At 47.5% G+C, this 27,850-nt stretch overlaps 1 protein-coding gene across 2 annotated transcripts; it reads right to left on the reverse strand.

Annotated features, from left to right (window-relative positions):
• Positions 1-987: 987 nt before the first annotated feature.
• FDFT1 (farnesyl-diphosphate farnesyltransferase 1) lies at positions 988-20,107 on the reverse strand. 2 transcript variants are annotated; one of them, XM_081188690.1, is made up of 9 exons: positions 19,951-20,107; positions 18,609-18,726; positions 15,430-15,527; positions 11,132-11,315; positions 9,903-10,031; positions 9,028-9,219; positions 7,695-7,871; positions 6,945-7,097; positions 988-5,262 (listed from the first exon to the last, which is right to left on the reverse strand). In XM_081188690.1, exons 2-9 carry the CDS (start codon positions 18,708-18,710, stop codon positions 5,041-5,043), a joined length of 1,257 nt encoding a protein of 418 aa, XP_081044816.1. In that variant the 5' UTR covers positions 18,711-18,726; positions 19,951-20,107; the 3' UTR covers positions 988-5,040. The 2 variants fall into 2 exon arrangements, with proteins under 2 accessions (XP_081044816.1, XP_081044815.1); XM_081188689.1 differs by lacking the exons at positions 18,609-18,726; positions 19,951-20,107 and having other exon boundaries at positions 15,430-15,868.
• Between the last annotated feature and the right edge of the window lie 7,743 nt (positions 20,108-27,850).

The raw sequence follows: 27,850 nt of genomic DNA on the forward strand, positions 1-27,850 counted from the left end.
TACCTTCCCGCTGGAGCGGTACCTATTTATCTACTTGCACTTTGGTGTGCTTTCAAACTGCTAGGTTGGCAGGAGCAGGGACCGAGCAACGGGAGCTCACCCCATCACGGGGATTTGAACCGACGACCTTCTGATCGGCAAGTCCTAGGCTGTGGTTTAACCCACAGCGCCACCCGCGTCCCTCCAAGACATCTTAGAGGGGCCTCAAATTCATCAAAGGCCAAGCAATCTGATCAGTCATAGAATCTTAGTAGGAAGGGGGCCCGATGGTCATCTAGTCCAACCCCCTGCAATGCAGGAATTTTTGCTAAAGCATCCCTGACAGATGGCCACCCAACTTCAGCTCTTGTCTGAAAGTTCTTCCTCTTGTGCAAGTCTATTGGCAATTGCAGTGAAGAGACTCGAAATCTCTCTCCTGGCTGCTTTTTAGGTTTTGACTTCTGTTTCTGATCCCCAATCTGTTTGTTCCTTTCCAACTATGCTCATTAAGCAATGACCACTTCAGCCTTTATGCTGTATTATGCAGCACCACAATCTTTGATGAGTTACAGATAGGTAGCCGTGTTGGTCTGCCATAGTCAAAATAAAAAAAATCCTTCCAGTAGCACCTTAAAGACCAACTAAGTTAGTTCTTGGTATGAGCTTTCGTGTGCATGCATTTCGTGTGGTATCTGAAGAAGTGTGCATGCACACGAAAGCTCATACCAAGAACTAACTTAGTTGGTCTTTAAGGTGCTACTGGAAGGAATTTTTTTATTTTAATCTTTGATCAGTGCAAGATTCCAAGAGTTCCAGGTGTTTACAGAGGGTTTTATTTCCTGGGAAGGAGGGACCGCAGAGACTGGCATCTTTAGGATGCAGTATATTGTTTATTCACATTTGACATAGGTAACTTCCTTTCTCGTTCAAATAATCCATACTTAGAGGTCATAAATAATAGTCCTTGCCTTGCTAATTCAGCAATGGGGTTGCTTTTTTTAAAAAAAATTATTAAATATTTTCTGGGGTTACAAAAGAACACGATTGTGTCTATTTTCAAATTGTAAAGTCTACAGATCAGTTATATTTGATGTGAGACTTTTGATGTCATATACAGGGACGCGGGTGGCGCTGTGGTATAAACCACTGAGCCTCTTGGGCTTGCAGATCAGAAGGTCGGCAGTTCAAATCCCCCTGACGGAGTGAGGTCCCTTTGCTCTGTCCCAGCTCCTGCCAATCTAGCAGTTCGAAAGCACACCAGTGCAAGTAGATGAATAGGTACCACTGTGGCAGGAAGGTAAACGACGTTTCCGTGCGCTCTGGCTTCCATCATGGTGTCCCGTTGCATCAGTAGCGGTTTAGTCCTGCTGGCCACATAACCCAAAGAGCTAGCTGTGGACAAACGCTGGCTCCCTCGGCCTGAAAGCGAGATGAGCGCTGCAACCCCATATAACCGTCCAGGGGTACTTTACCTTATACAGTATAAGGTTTGGGGAGAAGGGGTGGGGGGAAATCATCTATTATTTTAACTCTTGCTGGATCCAGGAATTAGAAGGCACTCTGGCATCATGCAGCCCAACAGACACAAAGACACAAACACTCTCAACACTAGGTCAAATAGTCAAAAGCCCCTGCCACAGGAAGGTTGGTCTTCCACCAAAGGTCTTTTAGTAATCATTGTGGCTCCTTGCTGCATGCTTCAAATGCACAAAGCAAAGCAGTCTCTCTCCTCTTTAAAGACAAGCTGTCATTTCCCCTTTTTTAGTCCGTGTGTTGTGGATGCTAACACAACCACAACTCGTGCCCAAGAGAGGAGCCCATAGGAGGCTTGTGGGGCAAACACGGGAATTTGCTTTTATGTACAGTGAGAGCAATTTGGTCCATCTGGCAAAGTGTTGCATACACGGGCTTTCTACGTGTGAAGTAGATGCTTTATCACTACTTAAGAGGTAGGGTTAGGAAGCTGGAAATAGGTGGGGTTTTTTTGTTTTTAGCAAAGATCTATAGCACCTGTGGGATTACTAGATGGGTGAGTGTGAACAGCATCTCCCCAGCACTGCAACATTTTGTTGCAGGTGCAGCTTAGGCTGGATACGATACAAATGGAGGTGCCCTGTTGGAAAAGTTCAGTGTTTGCCTGATTCAGCAGTCTTCACGCAGACAAGACAGTCAACAAACTCTTCACTCCGAAGGTTAAATTTCTTGGCCTCCCCCTGCCCTTCCTGGGAGATATAATTCAAGGCCTGAGCTGCAAGATGTTCAAAGGGCAACCGCCCGCCCCCCCCCCATGTCATCAAGTGACCGGTTCTTGCAAGATCTATGTAGCACAGCAACCTTTTCCCCCCTTATGAAATGCTTGAGTTCTACACTATTCCAGAATATAGAATATTTGGCAAACTAATCAGAGCTCTCTCAAGTGAAGCTGCAGCCGTCCCAAGTTTTGTCAAAAACCAAAAATCAAGGGGATCCACATTTTGCAGAAACTTAAGGTCTGGAAAAGCAGCCCAAGGGAGTTTGACAAACTGAATTTTTTTTGGGGAAGTTGCTCCAGTGGGTCCCCCCTCCCCCTGCCAATGGAAAACACATGCACACAAACACCGCCAATAAGCATAAAATGTATCAGAGCCAGGATAGATATGGTTCAGAGTACTGAAAGAGGGCTTCCTCTAGAGTAGACCTGGGACTGACCAATGCTGCTGGCTTACAAGCCTCAAGTGGCCATGTTGGCAGGGGCAGATAGGAGCTGGGAGTCTGCAGCTAGGCCACAGGTTTGCCAGGTCTACTCTGGAACAGCCTTTCCTAGCCCGATGTGTTCCAGGTGTTGTGAATTGCAACACCATGAGCGCCAGCCAGGGCAGCTGCAATCCGAAACATCTGGCACAGACCAGGCTAGGGAAGGCTGCTCTAGAGGAAATGGGCCAGGAAGTGAAGATGCAAAGCAGAAGTGCTCAAACTCTGGTTGCGGAATAGCCAAGACTATCTATACTCTGTGCTTTTTTAAAAAAATAAAAAATAATTTGAGGCTGTTTTGACCAGATGTACTGAACAGAAAGGGATGGGGGTAGTGCTGTGGGTTAAACCACAGAGCCTAGGACTTGCCGATCAGAAGGTCGGTGGTTCGAATCCCTGCGACAGGGTGAGCTCCCGTTGCACGGTCCCTGCTCCTGCCCCCCCTAGCAGTTCGAAAGCACGTCAAAGTGCAAGTAGATAAATAGGTACCACTCCAGCGGGAAGGTAAATGGCGTTTCCGTGTGCTGCTCTGGTTTGCCAGAAGCGGCTTAGTCATGCTGGCCACATGACCCGGAAGCTGTACGCCAGCTCCCTCGGCCAATAAAGCGAAATGAGCGCCGCAACCCCAGAGTCGGCCACGACTGGGCCTAATGGTCAGGGGTCCCTTTACCTTTACTGAACATAAAAACAGCCCCTTGCCTAGGAACGATTATGCATTCTGCTGATTGTTCCCAAGTTATTTTTATTAAAGGGCCCATCTCAGCAGCCTGGCCTCAGACCTTTTTGAGAACACACACAATAGACGTTCTTCTCCAAATAAGGGAGATTGAGAAAGACTGGTCTAAAGCATTCTCAAACTTGGTCTCTCAGATGTTGTTGGACTACCGCTCCCATCATCCACGACTGCTGCCTCTGCTGGCTATGGATCATGGGAGTTGTAGTCCAACAACGCCTGGGAACCTCGAGCATCTTAGACCAAAGCCAGTCACAGGATTGAAAGCGAGTGAGCCTGCTTCTCAAATGCTGACCCTCAAACTTGGGCATCCCCAAACTTGGCCCTCCAGATGTTTTGGGACTACATTTCCTATCATTCCTGACCACTGATCCTGTTAGCTAGGGATGATGGGAGTTGTAGTCCAGAAACAGCTGGAGGGCCAAGTTTGGGGATGCCTGTTCAAACTCATAGGCTTTTGCACCAACCAGAAGCAAAGAAATTGCCTGTCAGTTGTGTGCATTTTGCAATCCACGTTCCACATCAAAGAATCCCGTAAAAACAGAATCCCTCTGTGAAAACAAGGATGCCACCCACAATGTGTGTTTTGTTACTACCACAAAATCCCTTAGCTTAGCTTTACAATATAGAAATCTAACCTTTAAGGTTTGCCAGAGGGGTCTGTGGTGGGAGAAACGTGTCAAAGGTCTGCTGCTGCTTATTATTATTATTATTATTTCAATTGATACACCGCCCTATACCCGGAGGTCTCAGGGCGGTTCACAAGCAAGACCACAACATATAAAATCAAACCAAAAACAATAACCCAATAACACCCTTCCAGAAAAGAACCACATTCTAAAAGGGTGCTGGATGTCAGTAAGATCAACCGAAGGCCTGCTTAAAAAGGAACATTTTTGCCTGGCACCTAAAGGTGTACAATTAAGGCGCCAGACGAACTTCCCTGGGGAGTGCATTCCATAGACGGGGAGTCACTGCAGAGAAGGCCCGTTCTAAAATGAGCCGGGGTAAATCCTTGGTAAATATTAGAACTTGCTGTGATTTCTAAATAAGCCCGACTCAAGATAACCACATCATGGACTCTTGTGTTGCTTTGGTTGCTGAATTTGAACAACTTGAATAAAAACAGAAGAAAAAGAGAGCAGGAGGCTTCATCGCAGTATTTTTTTCTTTCCCTTTTTACTGTCAAAATTCACAAGCGACAAAGAGGCACCTTCAAACACTCTAGTTAAAAAACACTCTATGTCAAAAACACACAAAAAGACGCAGATCCAAACGGGTCTGCAGGAAAGAAATGGAAGGAAAAATATATTAAGACAGACTCCAATGACAGACTTGCCTGTAACCAGTTCCTCCAAAAGAGGAAGGAAAAAAATTAGAGGTCTGGAAACTGCAATTTGTTAGACGCTTCAAAGCTAGCAAGTAATTGCTTTCTAGGTGAAATCTTCTGGCTCCAACTTTAGCTTGCAAGGTTCCAAGCCCTTCTCCAACAGTCCTGAGACATCTATGAGTTCTCCCATTCCCAAGGGGCAAGGAAATAATAACAGCAGCATATTCCATCCCGCAGCGAAGGGCGTGGCATCCTGGGAAATCTGCTCTCAGTTCTCGCCTGTATGGACGTATTCCTCTGTGGCTTTCGACACGGTGCTCAGGTACTGCCAGCTCAACGCAGCTAAGAGCATCACGCAGGACAGGTAGATGGGAGAGTAATGGGTCCGGGAGACCAGGGCGCCGCTGGGTAGGCTAACGGATCGGACAGAGGCAATGATCTGCTGTATCTTGCTGGAGGAAGGATCTGTACTTGGGATCTTCTGATGGATCTGCAGGAGAGAAGAACCAGCTTTCACTAAGGCAGCATTCGTCCAAACAGCTCTGCTGTTATTTATTGTTTAATAACAGCAACACACCAGAAGCCAAGTGGCCGCGTTTTATTGCCTTAACACACCAGAAGCAAAGCAAAGGTAAAGGTAAAGGGACCCCTGACCATTAGGTCCAGTCACGGACGACTCTGGGGTTGCGGTGCTCATCTCGCTTTATTGGCCGAGGGAGCCAGCGTTTGTCCACATGTGGTCATGTGGCCAGCATGACTAAGCCGCTTCTGGCGAACCAGAGCAATGCACGGAAACACCGTTTACCTCCCCGCCGGAGTGGTACCTAATTATCTACATGCATTTTGACGTGCTTTCGAACTGCTAGGTTGGCAGGAGCAGGGACCGAGCAACGGGAGCTCACCCCTTCATGGGGAATCGAACCACCAACCTTCTGATCGGCAAGCCCTAGGCTCTCTGGTTTAGAGCACAGTGCCGCCTGCGTCCCAGAAGCAAAGTAAAAAGGTAAAGGGACCCCTGACCATTAGGTCCAGTCGTGGCCGACTCTGGGATTGCGGCGCTCATCTCGCTTTATTGGCCGAGGGAGCCAGCGTACAGCTTCCGGGTCATGTGGCCAGCATGACTAAGCCGCTTCTGGCGAACCAGAGCAGCGCACAGAAACGTCATTTACTTCCCCACTTGCACTTTGACGTTCTTTCGAACTGCTAGGTTGGCAGGAGTGGGAACTGAGCAACGGGAGCTCACCCCTTCGTAGGGAATCGAACCACCAACCTTCTGATCGGCAAGTCCTAGGCTCTGTGGTTTAGACCACAGCGCCACCCGCGTCCCAGAAGCAAAGTAGCCTTGTCTTATTACAGCAACAAACTAGTAGCAAATTCACCTCAAAACAAATAAAGCAGGTGTGGCGATCACACAGGGCCCCCGGACATTTGACGGTCTACTGACCCTGTGCCACCACTGTGTTTGCTTTCTTCGCTGCCACCAACCCATTTCTCCTCACAGGTACACACGGAGTCCAGTCAGTTGGTATCATTAGCAAATAATCAAGTTTATTTTATAGGCATGAACAAGCTTATGGTTTCAGTTAGTTTTTCTTGGCAGTTTCTTAATCTTAGTTCCTTAACTGTCCTATTCGTTCCTAACAACTTCAAACTGATTATCCCAACTAACTATCTGACTCCACCTAACACTTCCTCTCATTCTTTCACCACACAACTCAACCAACCCACAGACTTATATCCTCCCTCTTCCTTCTTCAACTCCCAACTCTCAACTAACTTCCACACAACACCCACTCTCACTCTAACTCCTCCTATCAGTTTCCACTGGCCAATCACATCACACTCATTTTAACCCTCTCCTTATGACCCACCCAGGAGGCAAACGCCACAGCAGGCAGCCCCCAAATTTGTCTGCCCTTAATTTCCAGCCCCACCAGTAGGTCAACTGACTGAGGTTTGCCAATCTCAAGTTTATAACCACACTATGCAACTTTTAGAAGACGTGAGGTCTTTGTTTGCCCTGTTGATGTTCATTTAAGTTGGGTTCGGTTTTGTAACTTACCTTGAAATGTTGCTGTATTTTATTCTGTATGTTGGCGTAAGACACTTTGAGTATGGTTCTACCATGGAAAAGAGGCACAGAAATAAAACCTACGGCGATCATGAACTCACCTCTTCCACATACTGGTACATGATGGCTTTAACAGCCTGCATGTTTGTTGCGTCCATCATCAGAGTGACAGCTTGTCCCTTCCGAATCTTCACCACTCCCCGGAAGACTTGCTGGTTGTTGTAGCAGGCAGCCAACGTGGCGATGGCCATCACCTGGGGACCAGGAGTGGAGGGGGGAGAAGAAGAGAAGTCACCAAAACAACCCTGCTTGATTCTGGGCTATCAAAGGTCATTAGATACATGTTCTCTTGACTTCTATTCATCCCCTTGTGTTATCTGAACTTCATGTGATGTTTTTGGTGTTGTTATTGTTTTGTAAAATGTATGTATTGTTCTAATAAAGCTTTTTTTTTAAAAAAAAAAGGTCATTAGATACAAATAAATCCAGAGCAATGTACAGCACTCTGCAAAGGAAAGCTTACTAGTACATTTGTAACCTGAAAAAACACAACGTGAAGCAAACGCAACTCGAGGTATGACTGTACAGCAGAAAAGCTGCCCAAATCTAAACAGTGCTACTGGAAGGAATTTTGTTTTTTTCCCCCCCCACATATAGCATATATTCAACACAAAAAACAGTGGCAATTTGTTGTTGACAAAGGACAGCTGGACATATAAAGGGCCCCATTACCTTCGGTGGTTTAGGGCCTCATCAAACCTGAATCCGGCCCTGTTAACGGGAGATGAAGGGAAACAGAAGAGCACCTCAGAAGCGGGAGACAGCTTTGCAAGGCACGCGCCCCTACACACCTGCGGAATAGCGCAGAAGTTGAAGACACTCTGGTTCTTCAGGCGGGACAAATACGTCAAGACGTCAGGGACGTGGTGCAAGGCGTTGGTGATGAGCTCATTCATGCACTGAACAGCCTTGTCGATGTTCTCCGGCTTGGTCAGGTCAGACAGCTTCTTCGCGTACTTGCTCCAAACCTGGGAGACACCGAGAAGCTATCAAGAGTCATACAACTGGAAGGGATCCCAACGGTCATCTAGTCTGACCCCCGTTGATGCAGGATGTGAACTGAGAGTGGCTATGCAGCCCTGCCCTGAGAATTTCCTCTTCCCACTAGTTCTTTGCTTACGTATTTAAGCTTGTGTGGTGTCTGTCTGTTCGTTTGCAACTTTCATTTTATTCCAGTTTTGTTAAATGATTGGTTTTTATCCGACTCGATACATTTTGTCCCCATTTATTATGTATTTATTTCGTAAAATCCGCACACCACTTTCTTTGTTTTGTTTTTAAAAAGCAAACCTCAAAGGGGTTTACAAAGAGAACAAAGCAATACAATTATTGGTAAAAACAAAACAAACAAAAAATCTAGCCGAAAGAAACTATTTTAAATGTTGCAGGTGGTGGGGAATTAAATAAATTCGGCAATAAACTAGAAGCAGATCAAAATACCCAGCAACAGCCTACATATCTAGTTCCTTGTGGGGAGGAGGCTTATTGTATATATATTTATTACTTTTATTTACCTATTAAATTTCTGTACTGCCCGTCACCCAAAGACAGCCCTGTTTAGGGAATTTTTTAATGACTGATTTATTATTATTATTTTTAGATATGTTTTAAACTGCCTAGAGTGAGTGGGAAAACCCAGCCAGATGGGCGGGGTATAAAAATTATTATAATGATTATTTATTATTTTATAAAAACCACAAAATACATACCATAGTATCATAGCCCTTTTTAAGGGAAGTTTTTAATATTTGATGTTGTTGCTTTTTTATTACTGATATTGGTGTTCTGTTGGGAGCCACCCAGAGTGGCTGGGGAAACCCAGCCAGATGGGCAGGGTATAAATAAATTATATATCATCATCATCATCATCATAAAATAAAGACAATACCCTGCCACACACATAAGAGTTTAAAAGGCCATAGGTTGTTTAATTAGGCAAAGGCTTGGGAGAAGAGGAATGTTTTTGCCTAGCATCTAAAGATATGCCAGACGAGTCTCTCCACAAGTGGGGAGCCACCGCGGAAAAGGCCCATTTCTCATGTTCCATCAAAACAGGTGGTCTCCATCCCCTGGACCAAATGTCGCAGCTTTCCCTCTCTTCTCTCTTGTCGCCCCTTGCTTTACCTCTTTGGGCCAAAACTCCCGGCCTTCGAGCTCATCCTCCAAGTAGTCCCGGATGATGTTGACTTTCTGCAGGAAAACCCCCAGGGAGTTGGCCAGCTCCGTGTCCTGCCCGACGATGGGGTCTTCCAGCTTCGACGCAGAAAAGAGCTGGGACAGGCCAATGCCCACCAGGCCAGCGACGTAATGGCAATACTAGAGAGAGGTTTTTTAATCAATCAATCAATCAATCAATCCTAGCTATAGCATGGTTTTTTTTTGTTTAATCTACTTATTAAAAGAGCTGCAGCACTTGAGGCTTTCCATCTCCCTCCTTTGTCTGGCACACGGTAAGGGAGGGTTTGCATAAGCACAAACATGACTGCCAGTTTTCCACATCAATGGAAAAAAGCATTACGGCGTAAATCTCAAAAGAATTTCTTATTGTTTTGCTTTTGCTATTTATTTTGCGTTTTTGTTTTTGAGGCCTTTTCAGTTCATTTGTTTTTGCGACTGTGTGGAACGCAGTTCAGCTACTTGTGTGATTGTGCGACTGACTTCAGGTGTCTTTTAAAAATAGGATAGCTGCTTATTTCCTTGACATCCGATGGGAGGGTGTTCCACAGTGCGGGCGCCACCACCGAGAAGGCCCTCTGCCTGGTTCCCTGTAACCTCACTTCTCGCAATGAGGGAACCGCCAGCAGCAATTGGAACAGGACAACGCAATAAAGAACAAGAAACTCCCCGAGGAGCAAGGGGCGCACAATTTTGCCCGCCAACTGCTAAACCTATGAAGGACATCCCACACTGCAAGTTGGATCCATTTCGGCACATTTCCTGAACACACAGGTTTCAGCCCCAAGTAGATTGCCTGGGGACCCCTTCCCAAGTCTACTCACCTGGTCCCACTCCTTCTCAGAATCCACCTTCTTCTCCAAAAACTCAGCCATCCCCAGACCCATCTTGTGGCAGATGTCAGCAATCACATCTCGGTATATCTTTGCCAGGTTGCGGAACTCCAAGGAGATCTAAGGTGATAACCACAAGTGACAGGAGGAAACGAAAGGAGCCAGTTCAAAACAAGGGTAAGGATGAAGTTTCTGCATTTAAGGGAAACGGACCTACAGTATTGGACTACAACTCCCATCATCACTCACTAGGACTGATGGGAACTGGAGTCTGTAATATCTAGAGGGCCACAGTCTCCCTCACCCCTTGGTTCAGGACCAGACTATTGTCCAGCCGCAACTTTAAGGATGCATTTGATGTCATAACTTTTCCAAGACACCAATTGTCAAATCTTGCCTTCACACTAATAGGGAACCAGCAGCTTTGCCTCCGACACTGCTCACAAATTCTAAGAAACCCAAAATGTCAGTGTGGTTTTGAAACCAGTGGTTAAAATCAGGTCAGTTGTGAAAGATCCAGCTCGCCATCTTGATGGGACCCAACTAGAAGAATAGCAAACCAAGCGGATGGACTATGCCGAAATGGCAAAGTTGACCGGAAAACTCGGGAATCAAGAAGATAAAAACTTTACAAAAGAATGGGGGAAATTTATAAGCTATTTAAAAAGACTACTGTAAGCAGAATCTTTGTATATGGTTATGTTTCTGAATATTTAAAATAATTTTGTATTGTAAAATCAAATAAAAATGATTTTAAAAAAAACAAAACAGAACAAAATTTGCACATCTCAAAATGGCACCCAACTGCATCCAAACACAGACGGAAACCTGCTCTTCATTCTCAGGAAATTTAGTTATATCTCAAGAGGCATCCAAATACTTAGCGATCAGGCGAGCAACTTCCCAGAACGTGCAGTAGTTAGACCAGTCTAAGATCTGTGTTTATCTCTTGAAGACTGAAGCATCCTTGGAGGCACATAACTGACTTCGGGGGCCACACTGTTGTTTTTCTCTCCCCCCCCCCAAAAAAAAGTGCTGCTAAACCTCCTTGAGAAGAGATGGCTCAGAAAGAGACCACCATAAAACCAACTTCCTATCTGCTGCCAGCAAGCACCCAATTTGCAGATACCAAAAGCTATAGCAAACTGACAATGTCAGGATTTGCACAGCCAACTTAAAATGACCGCACAAACGAAGGACTGACTGGCCAAATTGCTCACCGTTGGGAAGTCTTCCAAAACTTGCTTGTCCTTCTCATTACTGTCCATGTATTTCCAGTCCGGCTGATACAGGTAGGAGTGGAAGTTGTGGAGCATGGGGACCTTGGTTTCCAGGTTGATTGTCATGTCGTCCTCGATCGTGTCCAGGGCTCGGAGCACCAGGTAGAAGATGCACACGGCATGGCTGAGGACGAGGAGGAAAGAGGTCTGAGCTGAAGGACTCTCCTAGCACAGGGGGTGGAACATCCACCTTGCAAGCAGCTGGCTTCCCACGTTTGAACCCTGGCATCTCCAGAAAAGTCTGGGAAAGTACTGCTTGAGAGCTAATAGAATTATAAAATTGGAAGTGACCCTAAGGGTCATCTAGTCCAACCCCCTGCTGGCAGTCAGTGTGGGCAGAACTGAGTTGGATGGAACGATGGTCTGACTCAGTAAAGGGCAGCTTCCTATGTCTCCATAGGCCCTAAAGAGACAGGATATTATTGAGGGCTGCCTCTGAGACTGTTTTAGGGACGCGGGTGGCGCTGTGGGTTAAACCACAGAGCCTAGGACTTGCCGATTAGAAGGTCGGCGGTTCGAATCCCCGCGATGGGATGAGCTCCCGTTGCTCGGTCCCTGCTCCTGCCAACCTAGCAGTTTGAAGCATGTCAAAGTGCAAGTAGATAAATAGGTACCGCTCCGGCGGGAAGGTAAATGGCGTTTCCGTGCGCTGCTCTGGTTCGCCAGAAGCAGCTTAGTCATGCTGGCCACATGACCCGGAAGCTGTACGCCGGCTCCCTCGGCCAGTAAAGTGAAATGAACGCCGCAACCCCAGAGTCAGCCACGATTCGACCTAATGGTCAGGGGTCCCTTTACCTTTACCTGAGACTGTTTGGTAGCCATCTATCCACCCACAACACAGAATACTCTACTCTGACCAGCAGCAGCTGTCTCCTGCCACCTGGCCCTTTCTACCTGGAGATGCTGGGGATGGAACCTGGCTTCTTCTGCACACAAAGGAGGTGCCTGCACCACGGAGCGAGGTCCCTTCTCCCCAAAGCATGTGCTACCAAGAGGTTACTCCTCCCCACAAACCAGGCCTTAGATTGGCCTATGAAATTATGGGAAGGCAAGGAGGAGAGAGAACATTGTGTTTGGCAACTTCAGCCAGCGTGAAAGCTCTGTGGATCATTCGTTTCTATTAGGAGGGATTGCAGCACACAGCTGCAAATAAAGGAACCGAGTATCGGCTCCAGATTAGCCTCCCGGTGCAACTCAAGAGCAACAGGCTGATATCTGGGTTTCAATATCATAATCTATAACCAGCTAAACATCATAATATACCGATATATCACCATGTCTGAAATAAGGATGGAGCTATGTAGAGGCATTGGCTAGCTTCACGGTTTTTCCTGTATTGTGACTTTTGCCAAGACCTGCTCTTGTGATTTGCTGCCCCTGAGAGATATGAGCCAGCAGAATTAACAGAGGCTGCAGGAACCGAGAGAAACATTGGATGGCTTCATGATTTTTCCCACATGGTGATTTTTGCACACACACATCTTGATTCACAATACAGTAGTACCTTGGTTCTCGAACTTAATCCGTTCTGGGAGTCCGTTCGACTCTGGAAACCATTGGAAAACAAAGGTGTGGCTTCCAATTGGTTGCAGGAGCTTCCTGCCCTCAAATGAAAGCTGCGTCGGACGTTCAGTTTCCAAAAAACACTTGCAAACCGGAACAGTTACTTCCAGGTTTGCAGCGTTCGGGAGTCGATTTGTACGGGAGGCAAGCCGTTCGAGTACCAAGGTACCACTGTATATTGCCAGGTCAATAACTGATATCACAATATGGACTTCAAACTGGTTTTGGACAATATATTTTTATCTTATTTAACTTTCCAAAATTCAGTCCAGTTCTTTGCTATTACGATTACAGATCAGCCCCACTTTCCTGGATGAAACACTTCATTTTTATATATTTAACTGCGCCAGCTCGTTAAATGGGCAGCAAGACTGGGTCACCCTCTGCAGTCTGGCTGAAGCAATTTGCAGAAAACCTCCCCCACGCAGACACACACACTCCGCTATGTATAGGGAACGGAGTCATTGTCTGCACTTAGCCTTTCATTCTTTCTCTGAGGCGGCTGAATTAAAGTTAATTGCTCTGGAGCAAACCCATGTGTACCCATAAAACAGGGCGGAGGAGGAGGCCCGTTTGCGGTGATGCAAAGGGCAGCTCAGAGAATATCTTGAACTTGCAACAGGTGTGTGCTGTGCCAGAGCAGGCTGCGAAAAACACAGGCCCAGAGCAAGTAACAGCAAACGTTCAGAATTCATATAGACAAAATGCAGAGCATGTCAGGGAATTCCAAGAGGTCCAAAGCCAACAATTTAACAGAATCAATTCAATATTTACAGCAACAAAAAAGCAATCTAGATTTCAGTAGGGGCTAGACTGCATGCTGCTGGCTCCCATATCCCTACTCCAGAGGAGACTGGCATTGCACCAGCAAAAGGCAATTGTGAAAGCAGAATGCTGGAGTAGGTGAGCCGCTGGCTAATTGAGCAAGCTGTTCTTACGGTCTTAAGAAAGGTTGATGCTGGAAGTTTGAGAATTGCACCAGGAGGCTAAGCCAGATGCAATTCCTTCCTGGAATTGTGTTTTCACTGCCTCCTAATAAATGGACCTCGGATCTTTTTAAGTCGGTGGAAGCTGCCAAACCACGATGTTCTCTTGATTTCACAGGCCAACCCAAAACCGTGTTTGTGGGAGGAGCTGTCTGGTCAGCAAGCACAGTGCATGCTCTGGGACCTCCCTCCATGCTAAGGGCACTGCTGTTTGGCATGCAGAAGGACCCAAGCGCAACACCCACCATCTCCTGGGGAGAGCCATTGCCGGTCAGAGCTGACAGCCCTGGGCAGTCAACAGAGAAAACAGCCCAAACAGGCAGAGGATGCCTTACACAGAACCAGAGAGCTGGAAGGAACCCCTAAGGGTGATCTAGTCCAACCCCCTGCAATGACAAAACCTCTACTTAAAAATTTAATAAATAATAATAAATAAAAACCTCTGTCCGTTCTATATATTTCCAAGGGTCCCTGGATTTACACAAACAGTCCCGGGTTTCTGATTTAATCCCAAAATGTCCCCGTTTTCCTTAGCATGTCCCTATTTTCATTGGAGAAATGTTAGAGGGTATGGAGTTAGCCAACCCCTAAGCCATCTGAAGGCAGCACTGTATAGGGAAGTTTAAGGCTTTATTATGCTTTTATATATGTTGGAAGCTGCCAAGAGTGGCTGGGGTACATCATCATAATAATCTGGGCAGCTTCAAACAAAATATTAAAATACAGTAATGCATCAAACTTTAAAAGCTTCCCTAAACAGGGCTGCCTTCAGATGTCTTCTAAAAGTCTGGTAGTTGTTCCACAGGGCGGGTGCCAATACTGAGAAGGCCCTCTGCCTGGTTCCCTGTAACTTGGCTTCTCGCAGTGAGGGAACCGCCAGAAGGCCCTTGGTGCTGGACCTCAGTGTCTGGGCAGAATGATGGGGGTAGAGACGCTCCTTCGTATACTTAACCTTGGGTTAAGTACTTAATTCGTTCCGGAGGTCCGTTCTTAACCTGAAACAGTTCTTAACCTGAAGCACCACTTTAACTAATGGGGCCTCCTGCTGCTGCCATGCTGCCGGAGCACGATTTCTGTTCTCATCCTGAAGCAAAGTTCTTAACCTGAAGCACTATTTCTGGGTTAGCGGAGTCTGTAACCTGAGGTACCACTGTATACTGGACCGAGGTCGTTTAGGGCTTTAAAGGTCAGCACCAACACTTTGAATTGTGCTTATCAGAGAAATGTTGGAGGGTGCAGTATTACAAGACAGCCTTTCTGAACCTTGTGCCTCCGGAAGAGTTTGGGACTCTCTCAGCTCCCCAGCCAGCATGTTCAGCACCTGGGGGCTGATGGGAGTTGTAGTCTAGCAAGAGGTCGCCAGATTGAAGGAAAACCATTCCAAGCTTTGCAGCGCTGCAACTTCCAGGCTCCAGCCCGCAGGCGGTGCCAAGCGGAGCACAGGAGCAAAGCTTCTTTTTTCGCGATCACTCGGAACGCACTGCCTGGCACACGACTTCGATTCGGATTTCACTCCTCCCCCAGGGGGAGAGGGGGGGGAGCCACTTGCAACCAAAACAAAACCCGTGCGCGCGCACGGTTAACCCTTTCATTGCCAGACCAACGCAGTTAACCCCTTCCATCCTTAGCCACCGTGCAAGCTTGCCCGCCCCTCGCTCCCTGCCCCCCGCACCCGCCCGGGGAACTCACCGCAGCTCCCCGTCGAGGGCTTGGATGACGGCGGCGAAGCTCCGGCTGGTCTGGTTCAAGTACTGGTAGCAGCGGCGGAGGCTGTCGCTGAGCGAGTCCTGCAACAAGAGCACAGAGGGCGGCGGCGCGCTCAGGAAACGGGTCCCCCGGGAAGCCAGCGGCGGCGGAGCTTGGGGCTGCTGGAGGCGGTGCGGGCCGGACGCCGAGCGCACCCGGCCCCCGGCCCAGCAGCAGCTGCTGCAGCCGCCGCCGCCCGGCCCCGATCCTCCTGCTGCTCCTCCAGCACGGGGCGGGGAAAGGGCCAAAGTACGCTTGAAAAGGGAGGTTGCGGCTTTGGAGGGGCCGCTGGCCATGGAGAGGGAACGAGGGGCGCGCTCGGGCGCACGGCTCAGCGGGCCAGCAACGCGGCCCCCGCCTGGCCCCGTGCCATGGGCGCGGGGGAAAGGATCCGGGGCGCGCGCAGCCAGAGGGGAAGCGGACACACCCACCACCCCTTCCCTCGGCGGGGAGGGAAGGCAGCCGAGGCCGGCCCGCCTCCTTCCCTCCCGGAGCGCTCCCTGCAGGCGCTTTGCAAAAGCGCCCTGGACGAAACAAACTCCAGCTTTTCCTTTCCTCTTTCTCCCCTCTTCATTCAAGGGGAAAGAGATCCCCCACCCCATGCCACGAAAGCGCAGCGGGATCCACAGCGCGATCCTAGGCGCTTTTAAATTGCCATCTCATTTCTCGCCGCGTTCGAATCTCCCACCTTTCCCCAACAGCCGGAGGTTCCTCTCCTGCTCCCGGCGTTATCCTTGCAACCAACAACCCTGCGAGGTGGGTCAGGCTCCGAGTGGCGGGAGAGTGCGTGCGGATCTGAATCCGGGTCTCCCCAGCCAGTGGGCTCACTCCACCCAAGGGTTGTGTTCCTTTTCGGTCTGGCCAAAACCTCCAACAAGATGCCTTTGGCTTGACTGGATGAAGGATGCAGAGTGGTCTGTGAAATGTGCCTGTACAAGTTGCTTACCATGCGAAGGGGGAATTATATTTGTTGCTTCTGCCCCCACCCACCACTGGCATTTGGGCCTCCCCCCAGAAAGGGAATGTGGCCCCGCACTAAAGGAAACGGGTGTGTGGATACTCTGCACATCCTAGGAGCAGAAGGGGAACAAACAATTCCTGCCTTCTCTCTTTAAATTAAATCTTCTGCTCTGGAATCAGAAAGAACTAGCAGCAGGAGGGTCGGGTTTTGAGCAAGGACCTGGGAGACAAGGGGTTCAAATTCAAACTCAGCCATGAAGCTCACTGGATGACCTTGGGCCAGTCACTGCCTCTCAGCCTACACTGCAGGCTTGTTGTGGAGATTAAATGGGTAAGGTGAGAACCACATTAAGCTCCTTGGAGGAAAAAGCTTCGGTAAAAATGCAAGAGATAAGTGCAGCAGATAAATAATAAAGATGACCACAAGGGTTTTACTTAATTGCCTTTCATTTTCAAAGATTTCTTGGAGAATTTGGGGCAATGTGAAACAGCAATGAGGCGAGGGAGCTGTGCAGGAAGGTTTGGATCCCACCTCACTGCACCTGGCAATCAAAGTAGCCCCCCACCCAGCTGCTTCTGCAAGAAGTAAATTGCATCAAGCGCTCCAAAACAGCAGTTCCAGCATAGTGCGATTTGGCCAGAGATCCTGCTGGAGATATTTGGTGGAGGGAAAGGGCTTTTCGCTTTAAAGAAGAGAAAGGAAGAGGAAGGAAGAAAATGGAATAAAACCATTTGTCCAGAGGATAGGCAAGTTGACTGCACATATAAAGTCATAATAAAGAAATATAATTGATACCTTTCATAAAATCTGACAGGTAGCAATTCATAATTAAGGTGCAAGAGTGCTTCATCATGGTCCGATTTAAGACCTGTCTGGCACTGTAATTTCACAATATAGCATTTTATTTGATTGCTATAAATTAATATTTTTTCCAATTATTTCTTGTCTGTCTTTGTTCTTACCTCACCTGCTCCAAATCCTGCATGACTGACATTAGATTGTGGACTTTGGGAAACAGTATGAATCCATTGTCTCTGGCTAAACGGCTGCAATTAATAGACTAAAAATGTGTATTAAATATGTCTGAAAATACTTTACAGATTTCAGAGTCTCTCCAGCCCCCCCCCCCTTCTGAAACCATGATTTCTTCTCTCACTTCCTTGACAAGGTAGAAGCATGAAGCAGGAAAAAACAGAACGGGAAAAGAGAGAATAAGACATACACCCCATACAACAGCTCCTCATCTCCATCTTTTTCTATTACTGGTCTATTTTATCTATTAAAAAAATATTTTTATTCTGCTTTTGTGCCTGAACATGAGCGACTCGAGGAGAGTCACAACCAATCCAATAAAAAAGCATGCCAAGCAGATGTTTTCGCCACTGAGTTACAGGCTCTTCCCAAACAATGTTTGGGCAGCACCGCTAAATAGAACTTCCATGTCCAGAGGCAGGCTATCACTTAATATGCCAGTTGCTGGAGGGCGGGGAAAACATTGTGGGAATGCAATTTCCTTGATGGCTTGATAGTGGGCTTCCTGGAAGTGTCTGTCTGGCCGCTATGAGGTCTTTTGGCCCTATGAGGTCCTTTGGCCGCTGGGAGCAACAAGATACAGTGGTGCCCCGCAAGACGAATGCCTCACAAGACGAAAAACCCGCTAGACGAAAGGGTTTTCCGTTTTTCGATGCACTTCGCAAGACGAATTTCCCTATGAGCTTGCTTCGCAAGACGAAAACGTCTTGCGATTTTTTTCGCTCCCCCCCCTTTTTCCAAGCCACTAATAGCCTTTTAGCCGCTAAGCCTTTAATAGCCCCTAAACCGCTAATAGCGCTAATCCGCTAATAGGGTTGCTTCGCAAGACGAAAAAACCGCTAGATGAAGAGACTCGCGGAACGGATTATTTTCATCTTGTGAGGCACCACTGTACTGAACCATCAGAGACTGGCAGTGCTCTCCAGAGTTTCAGATGGGAACATTTCCAGTCCTGCTTAAGAGACACTGAGCATCGACCCTGGGACACTTCAGGCACTGTAACCACCGAGCTAAGGGCCTTCCTAGCCAGCAAAATTAAAAACCAGGGAACAAGCAAATTAAAAACCAGGGAACAAGACAGCCCATTCTTTCCACACCCATTCAACACAGTGCACTGTCGCTCACTCACCTGGTCCATCTTGGGCATCACCGTCTTGTAGCCTCCCATCTTAAACCTCACCAGGTTGTAGAGCTCTTCTGGGTGGCCCAGCCATTTCTTGAACAGCTCCATCAGCTTCCAGTCTCACCTGCCAATTTGTGGGTGTCCAGAGCGATAAGATTTAATGAGGACCTGCCCTGCCCAGCCTTCTCCCCAAATCCCTCTTTTTTTCTCCACCCTGTGGAATCAGCAATTTTCTTTTCTCCTTTAATTTTTCTTTCCCACTCCCAATTTCTTATTCCTCCTCCTCCTCCACCTGGCTTCATTCCCCTACTCTAGCCTTCCCCTCACCTTTTACTTTCCTTTTTACCCACTCTTCTTCTCACCCACCTGTCTCCTGACTTAATTCACCCCTTCTAGATCCCAACCCACCCTTAGCCTCCCTCTCCCTGGTTTCTAGTTCCTTTGATGTCCTCCCATTCCCATTCCCTCCCTACCTATGATCCTGCTGTGTTCCTCTTTCTCACCTGCCTTAATTCACACCTTCTATATTCCTGATTTACCTTACCTGGAGGTTTCCAGTCCCTATGAGATCTTTCCCTCCCCTTGCTCTACCTACCTATATACCAACCTAGGACACCGCTTTGTACCCCTCCCCACCTTTACCCTCCTTGGAGATTTCTAATCTTTATTACGTCTTCCCTCCCCTCCCTCCCTCCCTGCGATCCTGTAATTTTCCTCTTTCCCACCCACCCCTTTCCCACCCACCCCGTCCCCCTGGCTTAATTCACTCCTTCTCTGTCCCCCTACCCTTACCCTCCCTGGAGGGTTTCTAGTCCCTATGAGGTCTCCCCACTCCCCTTCCCCCACCTACCTACCTACCTGCGACCCCGCTGTTTCCCTCCTGCCCCACCCCACCCTGCCCCCCACCTTATTTCGCCCACCCTTACCGTCTCCTTGGGAGGGTTTCTAGTCCCTATGAGGTCTTCCCTCCCCATACCTACCTGCCTACCTACCTACCTGTGACCCTGCCGTTTCCCTCCTTCCCCCCACCTTATTTTGCCCCATCTGCACCCCCCTGCCCACCCTTACCGTCTCCTTGTGAGGGTTTCTAGTCCCTATGAGGGCTTCCCTTCCCTCCCCCTACCTACTTACTTACCTACCTACTACCTGCGACCCCGCTGTTTCCCTCCTGCCCCCCCACTCCGCCCCCGCCTTATTTCGCCCACCCTTACCATCTCCTTGAGAGGCTTTCTAGTCCCTATGAGGTCTTCCCTCCCCATACCTACCTACCTACCTATCTGTGACCCCGCTGTTTCCCTCCTCCCCACCTCTTATTTTGCCCCATCTGCACCCCCCTGCCCACTCTTACCGTCTCCTTGGAAGGGTTTCTAGTCCCTATGAGTCCCTGGCGGCTCCTCTTCCTCCCTCCCCGCCCGTACAGCCTCCTCTGCCGAGATGCCCGGACAACCCCGAAGAAAGCGCATCGCCATCCTCCCTCCTCCGCCCCCTCCCCTCCTGTGCCCTCAACGGCCGTCCCCTAGCAGCAGCCAATCAGCGGGCGCCGCACCTGGCTCGGAGGGCGGATAGGCTGCCCGGTGGCCGCGCGGCGCTGGCGCCAGGGCCGCGTCGCCCAATGAGGCCGTCGCGGGGGCTGGCGTGACGGCCGCTCGGCGCCTCCGGATTGGCTCGGAGGCGGCATGGGTGAAGATGGGGCGGGGCGGGGCTTCGCAAGCAGCCGGGTTTCTTAAAGGGGACGCGCGCGTGCCCGCTCGCTCTTGCGCCGCCGCTTCTTCCTCGTTCCATCATCCTTGCAAAGGTTGCGTGTGACCCCCAGGATCGCTGTGGGGCGGGGAAGGGTGAACACAGACGCACACAAAGGCAATGGTGCAATATATCTGGAGGCGATGGTGCAATAGGAAACGTGACGTGTGTTCACAAACAGCCAGGAATATCTGTTATTTGCAATCTAAATCTCGCCTCGTGGGTACCTGATAATTAAGCTGCGCTACTGCTACTCAGTTACTGCTACGAAGATCATGGCCACTGGGCCCATCACCTCCAGGCAAATAGAAGGGGAAGAAATGGAGGCAGTGAGAGATTTTACTTTCTTGGGCTCCATGATCACTGCAGATGGTGACAGCAGTCACGAAATTAAAAGACGCCTGCTTCTTGGGAGAAAAGCAATGACAAACCTAGACAGCATCTTAAAAAGCAGAGACATCACCTTGCCAACAAAGGTCCGTATAGTTAAAGCTATGGTTTTCCCAGTAGTGATGTATGGAAGTGAGAGCTGGACCATAAAGAAGGCTATCGCCGAAGAATTGATGCTTTTGAATTCTGGTGCTGGAGGAGACTCTTGAGAGTCCCATGGACTGCAAGAAGATCAAACCTCTCCATTCTGAAGGAAATCAGCCCTGAGTACTCACTGGAAGGACAGATCCTGAAGCTGAGGCTCCAATACTTTGGCCACCTCACGAGAAGAGAAGACTCCCTGGAAAAGACTCTGATGTTGGGAAAGATGGAGGGCACAAGGAGAAGGGGATGACAGAGGACGAGATGGTTGGATAGTGTTCTCGAAGCTACCAGCATGAGTTTGACCAAACTGCAGGAGGCAGTGGAAGACAGAAGTGCCTGGCGTGCTCTGGTCCATGGGGTCACGAAGAGTCGGACATGACTAAACGACTAAACAACAACAACAACTGCATATGCGATATTGCTATTATTATGATCACCATTGTGAAAAGGGGACTATAATGTGCAATACTGAGAGGATGCAATGCTATAGGATGGCCCATGTTTTATGGCCGGGGTGCCAACTTGAATACACCCCAACCTGCATATAATTGATAACATGAAGTTCCAGACATGAAGTGTCCTGGTTTTTGGGTGTAAAAACGTTGGGAAAGTTCGGATGTATGGCAACGTGATGGGAAAAGCAGTTCAAAATCACTATTTCCGGGTTAGGTTTCTGCCCAAAAAACACCTCAGCAATTTGGGTTTGTTTCCCTCCAAAAAGCTTAACTTTTTGGTTTTTAAGCAGGTGTCAGGAATTTTACTTCTTGAAATATGGCAACCCTAGGGGATGTCCCCTTCAAATATTTGATTGGAGGCCCCTAGGAGTTGGCTCCTATCTTGATGGCCTTGCAGCAGATTCGCTGGTGGCCCACTGTAATGTGGAGCTAACCCATAGCTTTCAACTTACAGATTTGAAAACAAGGGACCAGCAGCCTCGAAAATAAGGGATCAGCAGCCAAAATAAGGGATTTTCTGAGCCCCTCCGAGCCAAAGGCAGAAAGCCCAGCCAGCAGCCAAATGAAGCCTCAAGCGGTGGTTCCCACAGCGCAGCAACCCAGCAAAGGGGGTCTTTTTCATAGTCTCCCCCCCAAAAAAAAATTATTGGTTTTTTCACAAAAATTTAAACACACAGATGAATAGACAAACAAACATAAATCATAACCTTATTAAAACTAATCTAATTAACATTGTTAAGTGACTTCCTCGTATCCCCCGGTTAGATTTCAGTGTATCTCATTATAACGGTTTTCCAAATCGATATTCTTATAAAATTAACTTAATCACTTAACATCTTTCTTTCTTTCCAGTTTAGCATTAAACATATTAATTCATCACCTTACATATTTAAATCCTGAGCCTATCCAGTATTTGCAAGCTTTTTCTAATTAATTTAACTTAACCTATTTAACTAAGTAGTCATTAAATTTCGTCCATTCTTCCTGGTACTCTTCATGGTACTAGATGGTTCATAATATTAACAGAACCACCTTTGCCATAGGGATCTGGGGAGGACCCCAAGATCTGCAATGATTTTGCAAGGGTTTTTTTTGCAGATAAAGTCACTCAGATTCGGAAAGAGGGAGCAGGGCCACGGCCAGAGAGTATTGGAGCACTGCCTAGTCAAGTTGCATGGGATCAATTGCAAACTGTTACCTCCGAGGATGTGGACAGGCTGCTTGGACGTGTGAAACCAACCACCTATCTCCTTGATCCTTGCCCATCCTGGCTCATAAAAACAAGCCAGTCAAGGCTGGGCAATGGGCTTTGTGGGGTAGTGAATGCTTCCTCTGTGAGTCTTCCCAGTCACCTTTATTAAACCGGTTCTTAGCAAAACCATTTTTGGACCTGGCCATCAGGGCCAACTATTGCCCAGACTCAAATCTTCCGTTCCAGGGCCAGGTGATTGAGCAGGTGGTCGCTGGCTGAGAGAAAGGAGTCTTGTTGTCTTGGCAGCCCAGGACCTCAAGCACATTGCCCAGGCTTGTGCCTTGGGGAGGTCACATCAATGCAGCTAATGCAACAGTTTCACTTCACCCCCAGCGGCATACTCCATTGTCTCTCGGATGCCAACAACAGTAGAAGAAGAAGAAGAAGAGTTTGGATTTGATATCCCGCCTTTCACTCCCTTTAAGGAGTCTCAAAGCGGCTAACATTCCCCTTTCCCTTCCTGCCCCACAACAAACACTCTGTGAGGTGAGTGGGGCTGAGAGACTTCAGAGAAGTGTGACTGGCCCAAGGTCACCCAGCAGCTGCATGTGGAGGAGCGGGGAATCGAACCTGGTTCCCCAGATTACAAGTCTACCGCTCTTAACCACTACACCACACTGGCTGGGGTTGATGGGAGTTGTAACCCATTTTCCATTTAAGGGGAGGTTGCTATGGTTCTTCCTGGAGGATTAACACCAGCCAGCACTGCAGGAACAGTTGGCTATGCTCAATCCCCTCTTAGCCAGCAGATAATGGGGAAAGGGTCCCTCTTCCTGAGAGTCCTGCACTTTAGACACACATTTTCTTATTCACTGCCTACTGGACCTGCTGGGTCACATTTTTTTTGCACCATAGATAAATGCTTGCAAGCTTGCAACACCCTGGTTTCAACAGAATTACTTTAATTTACCTCTTCTAATCGCCAAAGTAGGTTGCGAGTTTTCTGCCTGCAAAGCAGCCTGGCCTCTTCGTATTTAACAGATGGGTGGTGGTGATATTATTATTATTATTAAAGAAAAAAATTGTTTACACAACAGGATTGTTAAGAACTGAAGCTACAACTCTGCGGAGTCGAGTTAAAGTTCTGTTCTACGACAAGAGCATATTGGGTTGCTGCAACTAACTTTTACTTATAGTGTTCCTGTTGATATTAACGGCCCTAAGGTAATTGTAGCTGTTAACTTCAATTAGTCTGCTCTGACAAAAAGTTAAGGTCAAGCTTCAGGCTTCAGAGAGAGCACAGAACAAGTTGTTCAGTTCCAGGGAGTTTCCTAAATTTCAAACTTGCTGAGCTCCTCTTGCAGATAAAAAGATTATGCAAGCATCTTTCGAAAACCTTTCTCTTCTTTTTTTAAAGATTGGAGTCTCAAGACCACCATTTGGGGATTTTTCTTTTTAAAAAAACAGGGAATATGCCGTCAAGACAGAGAAAAACTAGAACCCTGGCAACAAAAGAGAGCACGAACAAATTGTTCCTGCTTTTGACATTTTACAGGTGTTTAGTGATAAGCATCTGCCCTGCAGGGCGCATTGCAACCAAGAACTAAACACAGGTTGTGTTCTTAGGAGCAGTGATATTTTTCCAGGAAGTGCCACAGCTCACCAGGAACTTCTCCTTCGTTCTCTTAGAATGGTAATGGTGCCCACCTGAGAGGGTCAGCTCCAGCTAAAGGAGGAGCTGTCCAGAAGTGAACATAATGTTGCATACCACCTCAGTCTCCCAAGTGGTGCAAGATTCTAGGGCAGTGGTGGCGAACCTTTTTGAGATCGAATGTCCAAACTGCAACCCAAAACCCACTTATTTATCATAGCGTTGTTGAGCGTTTTTGGGAAGGATTGACCAAAGTTGTTGACCTTTTTGAGGAGCAACGCACAAACGAAACACCTGATTGGCGGGCCCGCATCTCAAGCAAACACCACTGCGGGCAGAGCACAATCAAGGAAGCGATACCAACTCAAAGCTGCGTCGGAGACTCAATAATAATAATAATAATAATAATAATAATAATAATAATAATAATAATTTATTATTTATACCCCGCCCATCTGGCTGGGTTTCCCCAGCCACTCTGGGTGGCTTCCAACAGAATATTAAAATACAATAGTCTATTAAACATTAAAAACTTTCCTAAGCAGGGCTGCCTTCAGATCTCTACTAAAAGTCTGGTAGTTGTTGTTCTCTTTGATATCTGGTGGGAGGGCATTCCACAGGGCGGGTGCCACTACCGAGAAGGCCCTCTGCCTGGTTCCCTGTAACTTGGCTTCTCGCAGCTAGGGAACTGCCAGAAGGCCCTCAGCACTGGACCTCAGTGTCCGGGCAGAACTCTAGGGGGTGTTTGACCAATGGTGGGTGTGCCAACAGAGAGGGCTCTGAGTGCCCACTCTGGCACGCTTGCCATAGCTTCACCACCAGTGTTCTAGAGGTTCCAGGTGCTCAGCTGGAGTCCTTGTTACCTTTCGGAAATGAGGCACAGCAGAGACAGTAGGATCTTTATGACATAAGGTAAAGGTAACAGACCCCGGAAGCTCTCCCCAGCCACTCTGGGCAGCTCCCAACATATTAAAAACATGATAAAAGATCAAACATTAAAAACTTCCCTGAACAGGGCTGCTTTCAGATGTCTTCTAAAAGTCAAATAGTTGTTGTAGTAGTTATGCTTCTCTCTCCCGCCCCGCCCCCCATCTTGCAGAGGAACTCATCTGACTAGTTCCACCAGCAAAATTCTCCATTAGATTTTAACCCCTACCACATTGGAAAGGGACTCAGGGTGCTGTAGCTCTGGAGTAGGGAAGGATTTTCAACCCCATTCATAGCTGTCAACCATCCCTTATTTGGTGGGAAACTCCCTTATCCCAGCGCCGTGTCCCACTGCTGTCCCTTATTGATGATGTCCCTTAAATTTCCCGGGTTTCATGCTCGCCCGGCTCAGGAGGGAAGCAGCGGATTGGGGTCCTCCGCCGCGAGAGAGAGCGTCCGCACGAGCTGCCTCGTCTCCGTCTCTCCCTTTCCCCCCTCAGGTGATGAGACGGGTGGCGGCGGGCAGGCAGGCAGCCCCTCTCTTGCGAGACTTGCACGCAGAAGGGCGTCGCTTCAGCGGCCACTGCCGCGCCGCAACAACCTCATGCTGGGCTCGTGGGCGGCATGGGCGAGAATTTCCCCATTCTTTATTAAAGAGGTCCTCTTCCTGGTTTCTAATTCTGCCTGTAAGCTTTGCCATCTCGACGTCGTTCATCAGTTTTGTCTGCCCCTCTTCTTTGGTCGGAGTTGTAGACCCTTAGGATCATCTAGTCCAACCCCCTGCAAAACACAGTCAGTCGCAGCAAAAGCAGCATGGCTCCATCAGTGCCGGATTTATGTATGTCAAGCAAAATCTCTTATTTTGGCTGCTGATCCCTTATTTTCAGGGCTGCTGGTCCCTTATTTTCAATTCTGTAAGTTGACAGCTATGACCCCGTTCCTTCCTGAGCAACTTTCCGAGGGCGGCATGCCAGCGGCAGTTGGCATCAGAGGCCAAGCCCGATGGAACAGTAGGCACAGCTTTTTAGCTTTGCGCAGGTGGTTGGTTGCTACACATGTTCAACTTCAAACACCCCTCCCTGTTATTTGCATAGGTGAGCAGGAGGAAGACTTCCTGATGATGCACGATTTGGCAGATCCCATTTATTGATTTCGTTAAGAATCTAACCGCGAGCTAAAAATAAATAAATAGAATGCATAAAGACATTTTAAAAGGTAGAGGGAAACAACAGGAACCATATGATCTGTTCAATAATAATAATAACAATAATAACAATAATAACAATAATAATATATTAATTATACCCCACCCATCTGGCTGGTACTGAAGTCTCATATCGAATATAACTGTAGAAAGGACTTTATGATATGAAAGTAGAGGCGATGCATGTACTTCCGTAACTCAAGAAAATATTTAATAAAAACAATTGGGAAAAACAACATTGTCATTGTCATTGATGCTTTAGATGAGATTCCTGCATCGCAGAGTGATGGACCAGACTGAGGTCCCTTCCAGCTTTGCCATTCTATGTTTCTATGATTCTATATGACAGCAAAATATAATTAAGATTACAGAACTATGTAACATATATGTAGATGGATGAACTTATTGTTTCCCTCAAATAGACATTGATGCATGACTCACGATGGTTTCAATAAATACGTTCATTCAATTTGTCCATGCGTAATCTTCCTCCAAAAGCAATCTGTTCATTGGTTGCAAGAATTCCCATGTCATCTATCCATCAATCAAAAGAGATCATCTTTTTGTTCTTCCAATGTATCAGTATCAATTGTTTTGCAGATGTACAGGGTGTGTAGACTCTCTTAAGCGGTCTGTGTCATCCATTCTTGGCTTTGCAAAGTCCTAGGTAGATCTCGTTGCTCCCTGTTCTGCCTAGGCTGAACAGGACATCTTGAGCTCTCTCGCACACACAAACCCAACCATCCACATTCTTCTTTTAAGAACAAAGTTTGACAAACCCAAGCCCTTGGTTTTTTTCCAGGTAGCTCAAGCCTTCAGCATTTCCTTGCATTCTGATACAATCACAAAATCCCAATTCTTCAAACCATTCGACCTTTCCCTGGGCGACAAGTTCTGCTCCATACATCACGAGGTCTTCCTTCTTCTGTTACACCGGGGTTAGTTGGCCCACAGTCTATAGACATTGGGCGGCCCTTAGGAATTTGGTGGATATATATATGGATTTCTAACCATGTTTCTTCCTCCTTCCCACTTTTTATCCATTTGGAGGTATTTGTGAGTGAGAGAGCGAGGTGCAAATGTGTATTATTATTATTATTGTCATACCTCGGTTACAGATGCTTCAGGTTGCGTGTTTTGGGTTGCACACTGCGCCAAACCCAAAAGTACCGGAGTGGGCTGATTGAGGACAAGCAATAAGGTTGTCTCTGCACTGTGAACTCGCATCAGGGCATATTATTATCATCATTATTATCATTATTATTAAAAAATAATAATATGTCAAGGAGATAATTGCACAACTTTTAGAAGACATCTGAAGGCAGCCCTGTATCAGGAGGTTTTCAAAGTCTGCCAAAGTGGGGGGGATATTATTATTATTATTATTATTATTAATAATAATAATAATAAATGCCACTTGAAAGGCCATAGCTTCCCCTCAAACGAGCCTGAGAATTGCAGTCTGCTCACTTGCAGTGAAACTCTTTTAACACAGAGCCTTAGTCACAGCCCCCTGAGCCTTGGAAGAAACACGCACAAGAAACA

Source organism: Podarcis bocagei (assembly GCF_964188305.1).
Source record: "Podarcis bocagei genome assembly, chromosome: 3".
NCBI lineage: Eukaryota > Metazoa > Chordata > Lepidosauria > Squamata > Lacertidae > Podarcis > Podarcis bocagei.